General features: G+C 39.7%; 1 protein-coding gene and 1 long non-coding RNA gene across 2 annotated transcripts; one reads left to right on the top strand and one right to left on the bottom strand.

The window, feature by feature from the left end:
* The first annotated feature begins 8,317 nt into the window (after nt 1-8,317).
* Nucleotides 8,318-10,528, top strand: LOC131995662 (uncharacterized). Its single transcript, XM_059364492.1, has 2 exons — nt 8,318-10,228; nt 10,296-10,528. Exon 1 carries the CDS (start codon nt 8,318-8,320, stop codon nt 9,881-9,883), a length of 1,566 nt encoding a protein of 521 aa, XP_059220475.1. The 3' UTR covers nt 9,884-10,228; nt 10,296-10,528.
* Nucleotides 10,529-18,035: 7,507 nt separating this feature from the next.
* Nucleotides 18,036-19,624, bottom strand: LOC131994057 (uncharacterized). Its single transcript, XR_009396403.1, has 2 exons — nt 18,371-19,624; nt 18,036-18,105 (listed from the first exon to the last, which is right to left on the bottom strand). It is a non-coding gene; the product is annotated as an uncharacterized LOC131994057 (long non-coding RNA).
* Nucleotides 19,625-19,918: the final 294 nt, after the last annotated feature.

Below are 19,918 nucleotides of genomic sequence, written 5' to 3'. Positions count from 1 at the left end.
TTCTGGGTATTCTAAATGATGTGGAGATAAAATCCGTCAAGCAAGCTAGCACAAGCCAAACACAACAAACGCTTGTTGATAAAACTGAAGTTGAATCTAAGAAAAAGACTTGGTGCCCGCCAATCTTCTTCTACAATGTCAATATAAAAGAGCTAGTAAATGATTAAATTCCCTGACAGCTCTTTTAAAGTCAAAGACATTTATAGAAATAAGAGTAAACTCTACTTTGCAGACGTTGCTACGCATGAGTCTATGATGGCAATTCTTCGTAAAAAAAACATTCCATAGCATTAGTTTACCCTTAAGGAATTGAGACAATAATCTGTGGTAATTCGTGGTCTTCACCCTTATACAGAAATTTACCAAATTCTAACTGAATCCAACACCATAATTCCCGACACTGTTGCCTCTGTTATATATATATATGTATAAAATATATATATATATATATATATATATATATATATATATATATATATATATATATATATATATATATATATATATATATATATATATATATATATATATATATATATATATATATATATATATATATATATACATATATATATATATATATATATATATATATATATATATATATATATATATATATATAAATATATTGACACTGGATTATTTCTAATCTCTTTGACACCGGGCAAGGCGTTCACATGTGTTAAATGTGACGAAAAGCATGGACCTGGTGAGTGCTCTCGTGAGAAGACGGATACTTCTGATCCAAACTACGCGAATTGTAAGGAAAATAGCCACCCAGCAAATTACGAAGGTTTTCCCTTCTACAAGAGATATATGGCTGCCCGTCGAGAGAGGATAAACAAGGCCATAAGTAAAACCGTTTCTTCTACTATTCCTGGGAAATCTTACGCATCTCAGCCTTATAGATGTCCCAATCGTGTGGTGCTCTTGTGGCTTTTGCTCTGTTAAAGTATTTTCTGCAGTCTTTCCTCAGACCAACCAGCTCTGGGGTCCACCATGAAGGTTGCTGTGTGCCCCTTGGCTTGGCACTAGGGCATGCTGACACAAGCGAGCCATTCAGGGCCTTCTTGATCCGCTTGACCACTATGTCTACATCCTCCGTAGTTTCCACTTCCTTTTCTAGTCTAGAAGGGATAGTAGTGCAGAATTTGTGCCGAAATTTATCCCAATCCGCTTTTCTCCAAGGCTAAAACTAATATAACGATGATCAGAGAAGCTGTGGTCATCCAACACTTCCCAGTCGCATATTCTTCCACCTATATCTTCCGATACAAAGATAATATCTAGTACCTCCTGCCTGTTCCTGGTGATAAAGGGGATAAACCCTCTTTTACAAATCGCCAGATTGCAACTTATAATATAATAAGCAGCTCACCTCTTTCGTTGACATCAGAACTTCCCCATATCTGGTGATGTGCATTAGCATCCTTATTGCTATTGTTATTATTTATTATTTTGTTTTGAACAGACATTCTGCTCTGTAGTCATTTGGTAAAGCCGTGAGCAAGCTTTCTCCCTCTGAAGAAATTTTCTTTGCCACACCGGTTGATATTGAAGTTGTCGTTTTTAAAATCCGTCTTAGATATTTATCCTTTCAGTCTGCAAGGTCAAACGATATATTAATCACTATTGGTGACTTTAATCTGCCTGATATTAAATGGATTGAGTCTTAATATTAATGATTAGTTACCCACTGAAATGAATGAGACTACTGAAAATGCATTGGTCCGTTAATAAGTTTTGGTCTGTCGCAAATAAATAAGGCCTATAACTCATGTGAAAGACTCTTTGACCTCCCGCGATATATTGCATTTTCCTTTTGACCCCATTACCCGTCCAGAGGATAAATATCACCCAAATATAAACCTTCAGATCTCTCTATCGTTCTTTTCTACATGGCCTGTATATTGCTTCTCAAAGACAGATTACGCTAAATTGAATTCACTTCTGAGTTCAATGGACTGGAATACTCTCCATTCAATGAATTCTTTGATTAAATGCTATTAATGCTTAAATGATCTATAGCACTCTAGGTTAGGTTAGGTAAGAGTGGCAGTCCTTTACAGACTCACTTAGACAATTTTAAGTCCATTGTGATACCCCAGTAGCGACAGACCAAGGTTTCTGGCGGGAATCGAACCCACGACCCTAGCACTGGTAATCCAAGCATGCTGCCAACTCGGCTACCGGGGCGCCCTATAGTACTCTAAGATACTATGTATCAGAAACTGTTCCAAAGAGAGTACCCTTTATGAATGTTGGTCCTTCGTGGAATACTCCTGCGTTGTCGAAATTGAAGAACAGAAAGAATAAACTCTATAGAAAATTCCAAAGAAGTGGTTCAAATTTTGATTATACGAATTATTCAGTAGCCAGGTCGAAGTACATGAACCATAAACGTCTACGTTATGGTTTCCCAAAGAGTTTGCACCAATTATGCAATTAATGACTGCTTGCGCTGCCTCTTCCTTGAATTCAGCAAATTTTACACAGTAGATATCCATATGCCTACCTCTCATATAGCATGTAGCACTTATACATTGAAATTGTATATTAGAACAAGACATGTATAGTTCTAAAGGTTTATATGTTCACCATTCGCTAAGCATAAACAGTAATGTAAAAGAAGATAAAGAAGACTCAGGTTGTGTCGAATGGTAATAAAGTTGTAAGAATAGTAAAAATATTACGTAAAGTGTGGTGAATAATTTTTGAGTAGCCCAGGGGCTAGTAAGATTTTTGACAGAACAGCAAATGTTGACGTTTCGATGAGCATTGCAAATTCATTTGCGTTTTGATAATCAACTTGCGTACGGCATAACTAGGCCGCCTACATTGTAGGCTGAAGTCACTAAATTTAAATGACTTATTTGGCATAAAATATGTAAAATTATTGTTTATTATCATTGGCAACGGGATTCTACAAGGTAGCTACAGCGGTCAAAAAAAGTATTCATCATTAGCAAAATTGATAATAAATTCACTTATTTTGGGTAATTGAAGAAAATTTAAAGTAAACAAATAATGCAGTTTTATGCAATAGTTTATTTTTCGTAATATGTTTTAAAATAAATTTAATTAGCGCAAAAAATGCAATTTTATATAATAACACCAAAAACAGAACAAAAAAAGTATTCATCATTGATGTGCTATCATCAAAGTCAAATTCAAATATTATTTGGGAATCCCCCTTTTCTGTTTTATTTAGTAAAGGAGGCTTTGCCCTTAACAGCAAATATTTAATTTCATTGAAAATATAGTTTTTGTCAAAATGGGTCGTAAGCAAAACGAGGTTTCTGATGAGATAAAAGTTTTGATAATAAAACACCACAGGAATGGTTTAACTCAAAAAACTATCAGTGAAATATTAAATAGACCACGATCTACTATACAATCCATCATCAGAAAGTGGACAGAAACGAAAACTGTTGACAATAAACCAAGATCTGGTCGACCAAAAGCACTTTCAGTTGGAGATGTGCGTTGGCTAGTGCGGCAAGTTCAGAAAACTCCGAAGACAAATGCGACCATTCTTCGTAAAAACACTATGGAATATTTAGGGAAGGAAGTTACTACACAAACAATTCGAAATACACTCAAAAGGCATAGTTACAGAGGAAGAACTGCACGTAAGAAGCCCTTTATAAATAAAATAAACCGAGTGAAAAGGCTAAACTTCGCAAAAATGTATGTAAAACAGCCCGAATCATTTTGGAAAACAGTCATTTTTGCAGACGAGAGCAAGTTTAATCTTTTTGGGTGCGATGGAAAGGTCATAGTGTACAGAAAACCAAATACAGAGCTTGAAGAACGAAACACAGTTGCTACTGTAAAACATGGTGGAGGTGGTTTAATGGTTTGGGGGTGTATGGCGGCTTCAGGAGCGGGAAATCTTGAAATTATTAATGGAGTAATGGATCATAAGTATTACATTGACATTTTAAAGAGGAATTTAAAAGATAGTGCTGTAAAACTTGGGCTTGGTAATAACTTTCAATATTATCAAGATAATGACCCCAAACATTCTGCTTTAAATACCAAGATGTGGATGCTGTATAACTGCCCCAAAGTCATTAAAACTCCTCCTCAAAGTCCCGACTTGAACCCAATTGAACATCTTTGGGAACATCTCGAACGCAAATTGAGAACGCGCAATTTTTCGAGCAAGAGTCAAAAGCAACAGGTGATAATGGAGGAATGGACTAATATAGACCAAAATATAACCGCTAAATTAGTTCAATCGATGTCAAACCGTTTAAAAGAAGTTATAAGACGCGGTGGTCGAATAACAAAGTATTAATTTTTTTAAATTATGTTATTTATTTTTTTGTTTTTTTGCAATGATGAATACTTTTTTTGTTTAATTTTTTGTGTTCAGCTGTAAAATGGCCCTTTTTGTTCCAATAAATACTATTTTTTTCTTTAAAAACAATGAAATTGTGTACATATATATCACACAAGCACTACTGCATCATTAGTTTAATATGTTTTTATTCCAATTGTCTTTTGTAGACTTATTAAAAAAAAAAAAACATTGAATGATGAATACTTTTTTTGACCGCTGTATTTAACAATAATGGACAAAAGTACAGTATTGTTGTTGTAATTTTAGCAGTTTATTGTGTTCTATCTTTCGTCTGCTTGAGTCTGTTGAGTGTCAAGACCCAGGAACTCTGTGACTAAGATGGGGTGCGTCCACAGGGATCTGAGTCGAGTGGATCTGGTCCCTAGTTACAATCGGGACATACACCTTGCACGTCGACATCAATCTTTGCTCTGTAGGAGTTGAGCCGGCCGCATCTGCCGAATCGTAATTGAGCCAGAACTACTCTGGTTTGCCGGGGAGGTCAATTTATTCAGGTGCAATGGGAGGCGGTTGTTCTCCAAGGACTACATTCACCCGGTAGCCATTTACCGCATCTGCTGCCGTGTCTGCATGAATGTTGTATAGACCTAATTGATCTAGAGGTTATCTTTTGTAGCGCTGAACCTCGCGCTCTAGATCATATAGATCTACCTTAAGGATTCTGGGCGGTGGATATCTATCCACAATGTCGCGTGCACCTTATTGTCCCCAAAAGCGACACCTAGCGGGCAATTGCCGAACAAAATCAGTTGCTTAGGCATGAACCCCGACCCCTGCCTGATTGACAGTAGGACAGTTGGTGTTGTGTTGTCATTTGGCCCATCAGAGGAAGTTCGGTCTGGGAAGAGCGCCATGATGAACAAAATGACAACATAGGCCACTGTCCTAGGAAAGGAAATCTTTCTTTTTGATTTGGACTGTGCAGCAAGCCGGAGGTGAGCCGAGAAGACAACTGGAAGTGAGCTTAACGAGCAAGAAAAAAAAAGAATTAAAAAAAAAGTGCAGCCGCGGTCGTGTAGTGTTGGTGTTGTTGTGTTGCATTGCTACAAAGACTGCATAGCAAGTGGATGATGACACAAAACCGAACAATCCAAAGAGGGATGAAACCTCTAAAAGCCTAACATTGAAAAAGGCACTTTTATTTTAAATGATGAACAAGAAAATGATCTGAATTCTAAAAGAAAAAAAAAACAGACCAAAGCAAAATCATTCGATTCCTTTATTGCAAAAAAAAAAAAGAAAAGAGAAAAAAAAAACAAAAGCTTCTGATAGCTAAACAGAAAAAAAGAAACATCTTACAAACTGAATTAACAAACAACCTTAAAAATTACCTTAAAAACTATCCTTGAAACTACCTTAATACCTAGCTCTAAAGAGTGAAAAAAAAAAAGAAACTGAATTAAAACCACTTATTGAAAAATAAATTCCAACTAAAAAAAAGAAACTTAATTATAAACTTAATCAAAAAGAAAACAACTTAATCATTACGCTAAAGCTTAAACTAATTAAAAGTAAAACAAAAAAAACGCTGCTCACCAACGGCTCATCTCTGCACCAGCGTGGGACTTCCTTCAAAAGCACTCGCAGACCGCAGTGCTCCAGGTGACGGCTTACAAAGACCCTTAACATAATACTTAAAACTAAACCTTCGGACGGACGGACGTACATATTACCTAAAAATAAAAGAAAAAAAAAGGAAATTAGTTTTTTTTGAAAAGGCAGGCATTTTTTTCTAGGGTACTTATCTTTGATTATACCGTCAACCGTACTACATGGTATTTACCCTTCCCCAATAGATAGAGCTCTTTCTAGGCAGGTAGGAAGTCTCCATAGGGATCCTTGTTCCAAATTAGTACCTAGAAGAGGCCGTCCTTTCGGGCGTGGTAAAGGCCTAAAAAGAAGAAGAAAAGAAATCAGATATGAGATAAAAAAAATCTAATTCCAAATACCCCTTTTATTTTTATATAATACCCCTTTTACTTACCTTTAACCTTACACTATTCGGACGGACATAGACGGACAGACGGAGTAAGCTGCCATTGTGGGCACAGCCTAACTTGCTCAGCGGCAGAAGCCCCGAAGGAAGAGAAGAGATGCCATTAGATCTGTTCGAAGCTAGCATACCCACCTACATATGATTCTTTTATACTGTCTTTAAATTTATTTTTTTTTTTTTTTTTTTTTGCTAAGCTAATGTAGAAAAGTTGAGATAAGAAGTTAAAGCCATAATGTTTCGAGTTTTTCCTTTTTTTATTATGAATTTTGGATGATGCCTCTTGTTTTTGTTCTGAATTTTTCATGTGGTCATCATAAATTAACCATCTTTTATAAATAAAGAGACTACCTGGAATGTTTGTAACGTTTACGAAGAGACAATGAATTTTATTGAGATCATGTAGATCTTAGGGAGGAGGAGATAGGAAGGGGGTGATAAGATGAAGAGGTAGGTACGGGGCAACTGACTTGAAAGTTGCTATGGTGGAGCTCCGACTCCAGAGGGAGGGCATTATCCTCGCCAGAACACCAGGCGAGAAGGCTTCCAACAGGTAGGTGTGGTGCTTGCCCTTTTTATTTAGCCATATTAGATTAGTACGTTTCTTTTTCGGGTCAAACATACCTTTTTCTTTTACCTTATCAGTCTGGCATGTAAATTTTCTTTTGTTCCTGATACGTTTGATTCGCTTGCGCAAAGAACCACCCCATCCGGCGAGCACTAGCCGCGCATACGCCATCATGCCAGCAGGCGACAAGCGGTCATCGAAAACATTAAAACGATTATTGAACCAGGACAGGACAAAATGGCGCCCAACGTGGGGCCCGAAAAAGAAACATAGGTTTAGTTTAGCAATACGATTTGGATTTTAGGTCACGTAGAGTTAATCTCGAGAGTCCTCTGCGTTTGCCAATACGCTAAATTGTGCCATTAGGGAGGCAAACGAATTCGCATTTAGTCTAGGACCCAATCGGAAGTCGTTAGACAGATTAAGATTGGTAGCCATAGGTTAGATTAGAGTTAGTGTTTGTTACAATTGCAATAGTTTGAATTAATTAGAAATAGTAAGTGTTTGCTAGGAGAATTCCAGGCGAAACATCAGGAATTTTCGGTCCCGGCAAAGGTTCCAAGGAATTGGTCCGCGTAGCCGTCAACTCTCTTGGTATTTGAGCGGGAGGCTCCTAGCTAACATGCCTTTTGTTAGTCTGCCCTAATTTATAGTCTTAGTTTAGTTGGTAGCACACTAGGTAACTAATAGCTTAAATTTAGGGTTAGTTAGCAAAACCATCCATATAGATTTGTTAGCAATAGACCAAGAATAGCTTACCTAGGTCCGACCGAGGGGGTTGTTTGTGATCCTAGTCACCTGTCCCAGACTCCGGCTAGTGTCCACCAGTCATCGCTTCGGTCATGGTCTGCGTGAGATATTCCTTTCCATTAGTTTAGATTTCATCCGAAGCACCCACAAACCTGTAAGGAATCAAGAAAGTTTTAGTAAGGCTGGCATTTGTCAGTTTTATTGGAATATATACCCTACTTTTCATCTTATCGTCCCCGGAAAACCCTATCTCTAAATAGTTACACATTTCAAGGACGTTTTTATATCACGCTTTATACGATACGATTGAGTTCGATTTTAGCGCAATTACTTCTAGGATTAGGTTAATAGTTTGGGACCTGAATTTTGAATTTAGTTTACCGTCTGAATCTCAGGGAGAGAGTTAGGCGACGGGTTTATTATAAATTGGGTTTGAATTTAGTCATTTACATACGCTTGAATTTATTTACCATTTTATTTAGATTTGTTTTTGGAATTTTTATTTTTATTATTTTTTTTTTATAGAATTCTATACGCTTTGAATATACCTTGTTTTCACATTGTGTGCGACATATTTTATGGTGAGGGGGGTGTGTGTTAATTTACGCTTTCGTTTAATTTGCTACTTATATAGGCAATGGTATTGACCAGGCAAGGAAGTAGGCAACAGTCGGAGATGGAGAACGACGTTCCAGTTTCCACATCGGGAGCAGACACTCGTCCGATGGCAGAAAACACCGCTGTGACCGCAATCCATAGCAGCGCCGCTCTAACCACCACGACAACATCGTCTATAGCACCACATGTATCAAGTGACGTGTCATTTAATTCTGATGTCCTAAACAATACAGTGATTTCACCCGCCTTCGCTAGCCAGACAGCGCAAGGCATACGCAGAGACTTCCGAAGAGAGAACATGGAGTTCCAGATGGAACCAGGATATGGTGATGGCATACACGAAATGATCGCATCCGTTGGCGTAGCTCAAGCGCAGTTGATGAGGAGCGTGGAGGAAATAATGCAATTGGGGAGTGCATTAAACCAGCGAATGGATAGTGTAAGGCACAGTATTCCGCCCATAGCGGCACTTCAGCCTCCTCCGAGTATGCCTAGACCAGATGTTCACGTCAGAGCAGAGCACCAAGGTATGCCGCCACCACCAAGATTTGACCAAGCTAGGGAGTCCGGCCAGTGGCCAGGTTTCCGCAATCCACCACCTTTGACGGGGCCAGGAACAGCAAATAGGCCAGCACCCAACAACAATGCTTATATACATGAGCGCTTCAATCGCGATGTAACGCAACCACCGGAAGCTTTTTACTGGCAGTCTTCACAAAATACGCCTTATTCATATATACCATCCCCAGGTCCAAGAATGGATTTGCAGAAATGGGGAATAAAGTTTGACGGCAGCGGCAAAACGATGGATGCCGAAGACTTCGTGTTCCGAGTAGAATCAATGAGGCAGGATTATGTATATCCTTTCGAAGCGTTGGTTAAGAATTTTCCACAACTGCTAGATGGAACCGCTTTAGATTGGTACTGGCAGCAGCGAAGAATTGCGCCTTTCCAAAGCTGGGATGATCTGAAAAATGCCTTTTTGTGCCAATTTAGACGATTCGAGAGCGAATTTCAGATTCAAAAAAGAATTATGGACCGCCGTCAACAACCACAAGAATCTTTTGAAGATTTCTTCAATGCTGTTGTGAAACTTAGGAATCAGCAGAGATTTCCGTATTCTGAACGTGACCTAGTGGAGATAATGAAAGGCAATTTGAAATCTGCCTTGGCAGCTCTGATTTTTACCATAAAACTCCGTGGCTTGAACCACTTCAGACAGGAAGTAAAGCGTGCAGAAAGCATGTTAGCTAACCAGCGGCAAGCCTACCAACAAAGGTCTTTTCAAGCTCCAAGAGTGCAGGAGCTCTACTACGAAGAAGCAAATATGGAGACGGTGCATGAAGCGGTGAACCTAGAGGTGGACGCCTTGAAAGACACTACCAAATACACCTGCTGGAATTGTCGGAAGTCGGGTCACAGCTACATAGAGTGTCCTGTACCCATGGGTCGAGTTTTCTGCTTTCGATGTGGTAAAGAGGGAGTTGTTACACCAAAGTGTCCTAAGTGTCAGGGAAACTTGACACGGAGCGCGCCTCGTACTGCGGAAGCGCGTTCCACACAGACAGAGATCCCGCAGCAGTAAGAGAGGATTCTGAAGAAACACCTGACATTTCCAATACAACTCCAATTACAATTCTGGTTAATCCAGAAGCGAAAACCTTGAAGATAGAGAGCCAGGTTAGAGAGTTGAAACCCTTGCATGTGCGTGTGAAGGAATATGAAGAGGCTAGAGCAAGAATTTTTGGTCAGGTTTCTACAAAAGTTAAAAGAGCGCGAGAACGTTATAAGCGCAGGAAACAGATCCGTCACGCTATTGCTTCTGCGTCTTTGTATGAAGGTGACGATGCGAGGCTTTACACGAAAATTCGAATCCAGGGCGCTGATATAGAGGGTTTGCTTGATAGTGGTGCCACCGTTTGTTGCCTAGGTAAGGACTGCATTGAATTTACAAAGAGAGTTGGCATTGAAGTCCAGAATTTCTATTCTTTCATTAGCACTGCTGATGAGACCCCACACAGGATGGTTGGCAAATTTAGCGTTCCAATTACCTTCAATAACCGAACCCGGGAGATCACTTTCTACCTTGTACCCACTTTGAAGAAAGAACTATTCCTCGGAGTAGATTTCATGAAGGCCTTCGGCTTGTTCGCATCGGTGGAAAGCCTTACTACCAACAGTGTTAGCTTATGTGATGAAGCGGATGGTGGGGCTGATGATGACAAAAAGATGCATAGCCTATCTGATCTACAACGGCAACGTTTGGAGATGATAATGGCCAAATTCCCCTGCTATACCAAGAAGGGCTTGGGTAAAACAAAGTCTGAAGTCCACACCATCGATACCGGCGACGCAGTACCTGTGAAGAGTAAGCATTACCCAGTTTCACCGGCAGTGCAAAAGTTGATGTACGCGGAGCTGGATAGGATGTTGGCCATGGGAGTCATTGAGCCTAGTGAAAGCGCATGGAGTCACCCGGTAACTCTTGTCCGCAAGGGGGAGAAGAACCGGCTATGCTTGGACGCACGGAAGCTCAATGCCCTGACGACCAAAGACGCTTATCCGCTCCCGCACATTGAAGGGTTGCTGAGCCGGCTGGGTGATACATACTACATCTCGAGTGTCGATTTGAAGGACGCATTCTGGCAGATACCATTGGATCATTCAAGTAGAGAAAAGACAGCGTTCACCGTGCCGGGGAGACCACTTTACCATTTCACGGTAATGCCTTTTGGGTTGTGCAACGCAGCTCAAAGGTTGTGCCGTTTAATGGATAAAGTGATCCCTTCAGCAATACGTGATCGTGTATTTGTCTACTTGGATGATCTGCTGATTGTTTCGCCAGACTTCGACACCCACATGGTACTGCTCGAGCGCGTAGCAAAGTTATTAGACGAAGCCGGGTTGACAATTAACGTGGCTAAGTCTAAATTTTGCTTTAAGGAGCTTCGTTACCTAGGCTACATTGTTGGTGGAGGAGAGCTCAAACCGGATCCAAGCAAGGTGGATACCATAACTCGGTTCAGTTATCCGAAGACGGCCAAACAGGTCCGTAGCTTTATGGGCGCAACGGGTTGGTATAGACGATTTATACCCAATTATGCCACCATTGCGGCACCAATTTTCGACACTTTAAAGAAGTGCAAACATTTCGTTTTTACCGATGAGGCTAAGTCAGCGTTTGATAATTTGAAAAATGCCCTTGTCACAAGTCCTATTTTGACACATCCCAATTTTGAGAAACATTTCTTTGTACAGTGTGATGCCTCCGACCTTGGAATTGGAGCTGTCCTTTTTCAGAAGGACGAAGAAGGCGCAGAGCATCCAATAGCGTACTTCTCCCAGAAGTTGACGTCTGCTCAGCGGAATTATTCCGTAACGGAAAGAGAATGCTTGGCCGTGGTAATGGCGGTGAAGAAGTTTCGCCCCTATCTCGAATTAATGCCTTTCACCATTATCACGGACCATAGTAGTTTGAAGTGGCTAATGTCGCATAAGGACCTTAGCGGACGCTTAGCTAGGTGGAGTCTGCATCTCCAGTCGTTTTCTTTTAAGGTGGAGCACCGGCAGGGTTCCCAAAATGTAGTGCCAGATACCCTGTCCAGATATGGCATGGAGGAGTTGTCGACTGATCTCGAATCTCTGATAGATTTGTCCGCGGAGGTTTTTAAGTCGGATGATTATAGTGAACTCATTTCCACTGTGTTGAAGAATGCTGACAGTTTGCCAGATATTAAAGTTGTAGACGGGTATGTCTACAAAAGGACCCAGCACTACGATGGCGTGCCTATTCACGAAGATTTTTCGTGGAAGCTATGGGTTCCCCAGGAATTGACCGCCGGTATCATTGAGAAATCTCACTGTCCGCCGCAAGCTTCACATGGCGGCTTTCACAAAACTTTGAGAAGGATAAGGGGGTATTTCTATTGGCCCAACATGACCACACAGGTTAGGGAGTTTGTGCAAGGTTGCGAAATGTGTAAGTCTACAAAACCGGCAAATACTACTCTTCGTCCTCCTATGGGAAAAGAGGCCATAGTTGAGAGACCCTTTCAACGAATATATATAGATTTCTTAGGCCCATACCCTCGCTCGAAGAATGGGAACTCTTTTATTTTTATCGTGTTGGACCATCTAAGCAAATACGTTTTGTTGAAGGCAATGACAAAGGCGAGCTCTAAGAATGTGATAAAGTTCCTGGTTTCTGAGGTCTTCCATAAATTTGGTACGCCCGAGACAATTGTGTCCGATAACGGGCAGCAGTTCGTTAGTAAGGAATTTCAGGAGTTGATGAGGAATTTCGGAATTAACCACCTTAGAACGGCTACGCACTCTCCCCAAGCGAATGCTTCGGAGAGAGTTAATCAGTCCATCTTGGCGGCTATACGGTCGTATTTGAAAGAGAGCCATCAGGATTGGGATAAATATCTGTCCGAAATAGAATGCTCATTGCGTTCCTCTATACATTCGTCCATCGGGGTTACACCTTATTTCGCACTATTTGGAATGAATATGATCAGTCATGGTAGCGTCTACGCCCTAGCCAGGAAGTTGCAGCTCCTGAATGACCCTGAGAGTGAGATAATTCCAAAATCGACTAAACTGGAGATTATACGTAAAGGTATCAAGGAGAGCCTTCATAAAGCCTATTTGGGCAATGAAAAGAAATACAATATGCGCAGTAGAATTGTCAAGTTCATACCAGGACAGGAAGTATACCGTAGAAGCTTCCAACAAAGTGATTTCAAGAATCAGTTTAACGCGAAATTCGGTTTGAAGTTTCACAAATGCCGGATAGTAAGACCGGTTGGTAACTGTCTCTATGAGGTCGAAGATTTAAAAGGCAAGCCTCTGGGTGTTTATCACATGAAGGACTTGAAGCAATGAGATATCTGTGATAACTCCATTCAGTGTATGATATTTTCTTTATTTTTGTCTCTGGGATTGAACCAGACGACTTCTAATGAGGAGTCAATTTTTTCGGTGGCGTTTAGAGGGAAGTGGAAAGTACCAGCTCTTTGGTGAGGTCCATAGGATCTTTGCAGTTCGAGTGCAATTGGTTTTTTACTTTATGGGTCAGACGATTCCAGACCCAGATTTTTCGGTGGTGATAGAGAGGAGATACTATATACTCAGATAGTACAGGCAAGACGATCGGTTTATTTTCTTTACAAAGGCCTGAAGACCGTACCAGTTTTGGCTATAGGCCTCAGGGCACGACAAACTACTACGGCAACAACCACAACCTGAGCTGTGGTATTTCACTTAATAGTTGTTTCTTATTGGTTTTTGTTCGAACTCCCCCCAGGGTGGAAAGAAATATTGTCCTAGTTCCTACGCTATACCTACTGTATACAGGGATGAGACACTTACCGTTTTTGCTGTCTGGGTAGGCTATTCCTTTTTTGATGAGTAACAGAGGATGATGGCATTTGTTGGTGAATGGACTGTCCAAATGCTTTGGAGTTAGCCTGTAATTAGGAAGAGGAAATGCATTAATGGTTGCAAATAGAAGTAGGTGTGGATATATTTAATACCTTACTTTAGGTGAACTTACAGTCGTCTAAGGTCTGATGCTGAAAATATAAGAGACAATGCAAATAGGATATGGTTTGTTTGGTTAGTGGTGAGATATAGAGCTTTACACAGGCGTTTGAATTGCTTATACACAAATGCAAGAGATGTCGGTATGGCGGTTTTTAATGGTGTTATACTTCTATTGCATTACCACCAGATACAAAGGGCCCAGGCCAGCTGGGACGTCTTCCCTCCACATGTAGCTTACAGACCAAAAGGTCGGCGATGAACCATCTACACCAGGCATCGGAGATGAGCGCTAGAGTTCTCGTAACCAGAGTACCGCTAAAGCTTTCCTCAAGTGGGGATTCCAACGTGAGCTATCGTTTCCGGGCGGCCAACTTGTGACATGTCATAGCCCTCCGGAGCCTACCCCCTGTGCCCCACTGAAACTATGACATTAGGCTGCACATCGTAGTAAGGGAGAAAGACGGTGAGGACTATGAGCTGCCAGAGAACAATTACAGCGGTTGGAGTCCCAGTGTGAGGAAAAGCACGAGGCAAATTCACTCAGGTGAATGGACCGAAACCACAGTATCCGGTGACGGTGACTCTAGTACTCAGCCCCAGGCTAGTGGTCAGGAGCACCACGAATGTCTTTGGACGTGTGAACGGTCTGGAGAGGAAGATGGCCTACCTGGATCGATTGGCACGTGCATGCACATTGATGAGCCAGTGTCCCGTGGCTTTCTTGGTCGACATCCTTAGACACGATGGGACAATATGGTGTCATCAACACATTAGGGTTAGCACTCTATTCTGCTAGCGAACTAGCCGCTAACTTTCTAATTGTTCCGCGAGCGGAATTTGACTGTAATCAAATAGTTTTGTTTCCATACCAAAACACCTTTTTTTTATTATCTGCACTTATTATTTTTCTATTTAATTTATTTTGCACAACTGAATAATGCAAAACGAGTCATTAGGACCGATGAGGCATAGAAGAATGATGCCGGCAAAGTTTTCAAGTGTTGCTGCTTTAGCTTTTTTTTTCGCCACTTTCCGCACCATAAACCGAGTACTACTTTTCGGCCAGTTTTCAGTTTACACTTGGTCGATGTTTTTTTATATGGAGCTTGACAGCTTTCCGCTCGAAAAGCTGAGCAGAATACTCAGCGGTACACGGTGCTGCTCGTGTGAGCTTTGCCCTTTATTACAGCTCTTTTTCTATTTCGCTTACATTTCTCAAGTACGCCACACAAACCAGAATCGGAAGAGGAAATGCACTCATAAATGGCTGGCGGGAGATTTGTTGTTGGTACCTGGAAAGACAGGAGGTTATTTCTTTGGAGGACAATACCTTTTTTTACCTACCTCACACACTCTCCATCCATGGAAGTTCCCCTCTTTTGGTGGCACCAGTTAGGTGTATCAATCCACTTGGATTTCGTCTCCCATGGAATCTGAAAAGATAGAAAACGAGATTGGGAAATTACATTGTTTGAAATGAAAGGTACGAAGATCAATAAATGTTATATCAGGGTGGATTTTCGAGCCGGTTGGGTTTTTTTATACGATTGTAGTTGATTATATACGCGAGAAGGAAAGAGGAAAAGAAAAGATTTTGTGAGATTTCCCACTTCATTTTAATTTTATTCTACAGTGGGATTCTACACGTAAATTTTTTCACTTGAACTTTGCAATTTTGAATTTTTGTTTTTCTCTTTGATGTTATTCAATTTAGCGTTTTTCTATAGTTTGCGTTTCATAATTTTTCAGATTTTTGTTTTTATTTTTCTTGGAATTTTGCAATTTTTTTTAATCGACTTGCGTTCATTTAATTTTTAAAGTGTGAATTATTTTGATTTATTTTTGGGTTTTTATGTAGAGAGAGTGTTTTGGATTTTTATTTTTTCCGTTTTTAGTGTTTTGGTTATACTTTATTTTTGGGGTTTTTATTAGTTTTTTCTTGCCAATTTTCTTTTTAGAACTTCATAATTCTTTTATTTTTTTTTCTTTTGCACAATTCTCCAATAACTTTAATTTTTTACATTATTTTCACTTTAACTTTCTAACAACACTTTCACTTTTCAGTTCACTGAACTTTAAATTAATTCACAATAGCACGCCTTTTCACATTTCGTTTTGTTTGGTTTGGTCTTTTGGATCACCAGGAAGAAGACGATTTTTTTTTTTTTTATTATTTTGTCAACTTCTTTTATATGCACTTGGTTCTTCATTTACCTTCAAACTCATGAACACGCAGATAATTGGGCAAATCAATTTTTTTTTGCTTCTGTCTTCACATCACTTTTCATAAAGTACTGTTTTTCTTTGGACACAGAGTTTGGTTTGAGTACCCCCACCTCCATTCATAGCGTGAGTGGGTAGGAGTACCGCAATAACATACTATTACACTACGCACACTTGTTGACACATAGCTACAGCCGCCTACTCACGTGATAGTAACCGGTCTCCATCAAATGGTTTCTACATTTTGGAACTTTGATTTTTTTCACACACCATTACAGAACATATAAGTATGTATGTATATATATGGTGATACATATATGACACGTTTTTTTGAACCATCATATCGTTGGTTAAATTTTAAGCTGTCTGCATGTACAGTGTTCGCAAGTCATGTTGCGGAATATATATATATTTTTTTTTATGGCTATCATTATCCCAAATGGGGTTCACACATACACACAATATGTTTTTTTAATTTTAATCACGCATGTGTTACATTTTTAGGCATTTATTCATATGCCAGAATAATTGAGTGGTCGAAGGCTGTGTTTTTGTGACCGGTTATATGGTACCGGCATTTATTTCAATCGCACGGGAAGACCTTTAATATATTTTTGTATTAATTCAACATGCGTGCTAACCAACAGATTCAATTTTTATCACATAAATATATTTTTTGTTTTTTTTTGCACGCTTTAGAATGGCGATGTTTTTTTTCATTCATTTAATGAATCTTCATTTATGCACACACACACACACACACACGCACGTAATTCTTTTGCGAATGGTTTTTTTTGTCACGGAATTTTCGCGAGATCACTTTAAAAATCACACGGATCGCGGGAACGACACATACACATAATTTTTAATAGATTTGTTTTTTTATACTTACCAATTAATAATTTTTCAGCATCATGGCCGGTCCGCAATGCTGCTTCTTTTCTTTAATTAACTATGAATGACAGTGTCGGTTCGATGATTTGAACGGCGTTAAAGCGCACATATGAGGTGCCGAACCTATTTCAGTGATGAAACATGTACGGCTGTCATTTATAATTACCATCCAATTTATCGTTCTTAAGGGACGTACACATTATGAGATGCGTTATTTTGGCAGGAAGGAAAAAAAAGGAGTATGATTAAATCCATTATTAATTTGGGTTTTACATCCCGTGGAAGTTAAGATAATAAATCGCAAGTCAGTTTGTACACCCTTCGCCAGATAGCGAGGGTCTTATATATAATTCAGATGAACGATATGTCGTGCAGATATGCTATTCTCAATGGTATAATAATGTTAGGTAGTGCTCGAATAATGTAGGGATTGCAGTGCAGATAAATTTTAGGAATTGCCGCTCGGATTTTTTCCGATTATGGAACTAAAGATGTCCGAGGAATTTGCACCTTTTTCCCTCCCATCCTTTGACAGTGATGTTCGAAGGATGGTTGGGTTTGTCGCGTGCACCTTATTGTCCCCAAAAGCGACACCTAGCGGGCAATTGCCGAACAAAATCAGTTGCTTAGGCATGAACCCCGACCCCTGCCTGATTGACAGTAGGACAGTTGGTGTTGTGTTGTCATTTGGCCCATCAGAGGAAGTTCGGTCTGGGAAGAGCGCCATGATGAACAAAATGACAACATAGGCCACTGTCCTAGGAAAGGAAATCTTTCTTTTTGATTTGGACTGTGCAGCAAGCCGGAGGTGAGCCGAGAAGACAACTGGAAGTGAGCTTAACGAGCAAGAAAAAAAAAGAATTAAAAAAAAAGTGCAGCCGCGGTCGTGTAGTGTTGGTGTTGTTGTGTTGCATTGCTACAAAGACTGCATAGCAAGTGGATGATGACACAAAACCGAACAATCCAAAGAGGGATGAAACCTCTAAAAGCCTAACATTGAAAAAGGCACTTTTATTTTAAATGATGAACAAGAAAATGATCTGAATTCTAAAAGAAAAAAAAAACAGACCAAAGCAAAATCATTCGATTCCTTTATTGCAAAAAAAAAAGAAAAGAGAAAAAAAAAACAAAAGCTTCTGATAGCTAAACAGAAAAAAAGAAACATCTTACAAACTGAATTAACAAACAACCTTAAAAATTACCTTAAAAACTATCCTTGAAACTACCTTAATACCTAGCTCTAAAGAGTGAAAAAAAAAAAAGAAACTGAATTAAAACCACTTATTGAAAAATAAATTCCAACTAAAAAAAAGAAACTTAATTATAAACTTAATCAAAAAGAAAACAACTTAATCATTACGCTAAAGCTTAAACTAATTAAAAGTAAAACAAAAAAAACGCTGCTCACCAACGGCTCATCTCTGCACCAGCGTGGGACTTCCTTCAAAAGCACTCGCAGACCGCAGTGCTCCAGGTGACGGCTTACAAAGACCCTTAACATAATACTTAAAACTAAACCTTCGGACGGACGGACGTACATATTACCTAAAAATAAAAGAAAAAAAAAGGAAATTAGTTTTTTTTGAAAAGGCAGGCATTTTTTTCTAGGGTACTTATCTTTGATTATACCGTCAACCGTACTACATGGTATTTACCCTTCCCCAATAGATAGAGCTCTTTCTAGGCAGGTAGGAAGTCTCCATAGGGATCCTTGTTCCAAATTAGTACCTAGAAGAGGCCGTCCTTTCGGGCGTGGTAAAGGCCTAAAAAGAAGAAGAAAAGAAATCAGATATGAGATAAAAAAAATCTAATTCCAAATACCCCTTTTATTTTTATATAATACCCCTTTTACTTACCTTTAACCTTACACTATTCGGACGGACATAGACGGACAGACGGAGTAAGCTGCCATTGTGGGCACAGCCTAACTTGCTCAGCGGCAGAAGCCCCGAAGGAAGAGAAGAGATGCCATTAGATCTGTTCGAAGCTAGCATACCCACCTACATATGATTCTTTTATACTGTCTTTAAATTTATTTTTTTTTTTTTTTTTTTTTGCTAAGCTAATGTAGAAAAGTTGAGATAAGAAGTTAAAGCCATAATGTTTCGAGTTTTTCCTTTTTTTATTATGAATTTTGGATGATGCCTCTTGTTTTTGTTCTGAATTTTTCATGTGGTCATCATAAATTAACCATCTTTTATAAATAAAGAGACTACCTGGAATGTTTGTAACGTTTACGAAGAGACAATGAATTTTATTGAGATCATGTAGATCTTAGGGAGGAGGAGATAGGAAGGGGGTGATAAGATGAAGAGGTAGGTACGGGGCAACTGACTTGAAAGTTGCTATGGTGGAGCTCCGACTCCAGAGGGAGGGCATTATCCTCGCCAGAACACCAGGCGAGAAGGCTTCCAACAGGTAGGTGTGGTGCTTGCCCTTTTTATTTAGCCATATTAGATTAGTACGTTTCTTTTTCGGGTCAAACATACCTTTTTCTTTTACCTTATCAGTCTGGCATGTAAATTTTCTTTTGTTCCTGATACGTTTGATTCGCTTGCGCAAAGAACCACCCCATCCGGCGAGCACTAGCCGCGCATACGCCATCATGCCAGCAGGCGACAAGCGGTCATCGAAAACATTAAAACGATTATTGAACCAGGACAGGACAACAAGATGATGATTTGGATGGTCTCTGCGATAACAGCCCAAAAGTATTGCTTAGACAGCATGTAGTTATGTCTTCGCACTGGTAGGATCTTAGTCTCCTGATAGAGGTGGTCCACATGAGAACTGAGGAGATAGCCCGTCGCAGTTCGTTGGCCGGCATTCTGACAGATCTGAATACTATTTCAAATATGTAAGAGCTGTCAAATGTGACGCCAAGTATTTTGAGACTCTTGATGGTCGAAATCATTTCTCCATCGACCATCACAGTCAGCTCAGTATTCACCTCACG

The sequence above is a fragment of the Stomoxys calcitrans genome, chromosome 1, assembly GCF_963082655.1.
Source record: "Stomoxys calcitrans chromosome 1, idStoCalc2.1, whole genome shotgun sequence".
Taxonomy (NCBI): Eukaryota; Metazoa; Arthropoda; class Insecta; order Diptera; family Muscidae; genus Stomoxys; species Stomoxys calcitrans.
The sequence above is the reverse complement of the archived record's forward strand: the minus strand, read 5'-3'. Positions and strand labels throughout refer to the sequence as shown.

Bases quoted from the DNA above. Each gene is read 5' to 3' on its own strand.
- LOC131995662 (XM_059364492.1), top strand. From the start codon at position 8,318: ATGGTATTGACCAGGCAAGGAAGTAGGCAACAGTCGGAGATGGAGAAC.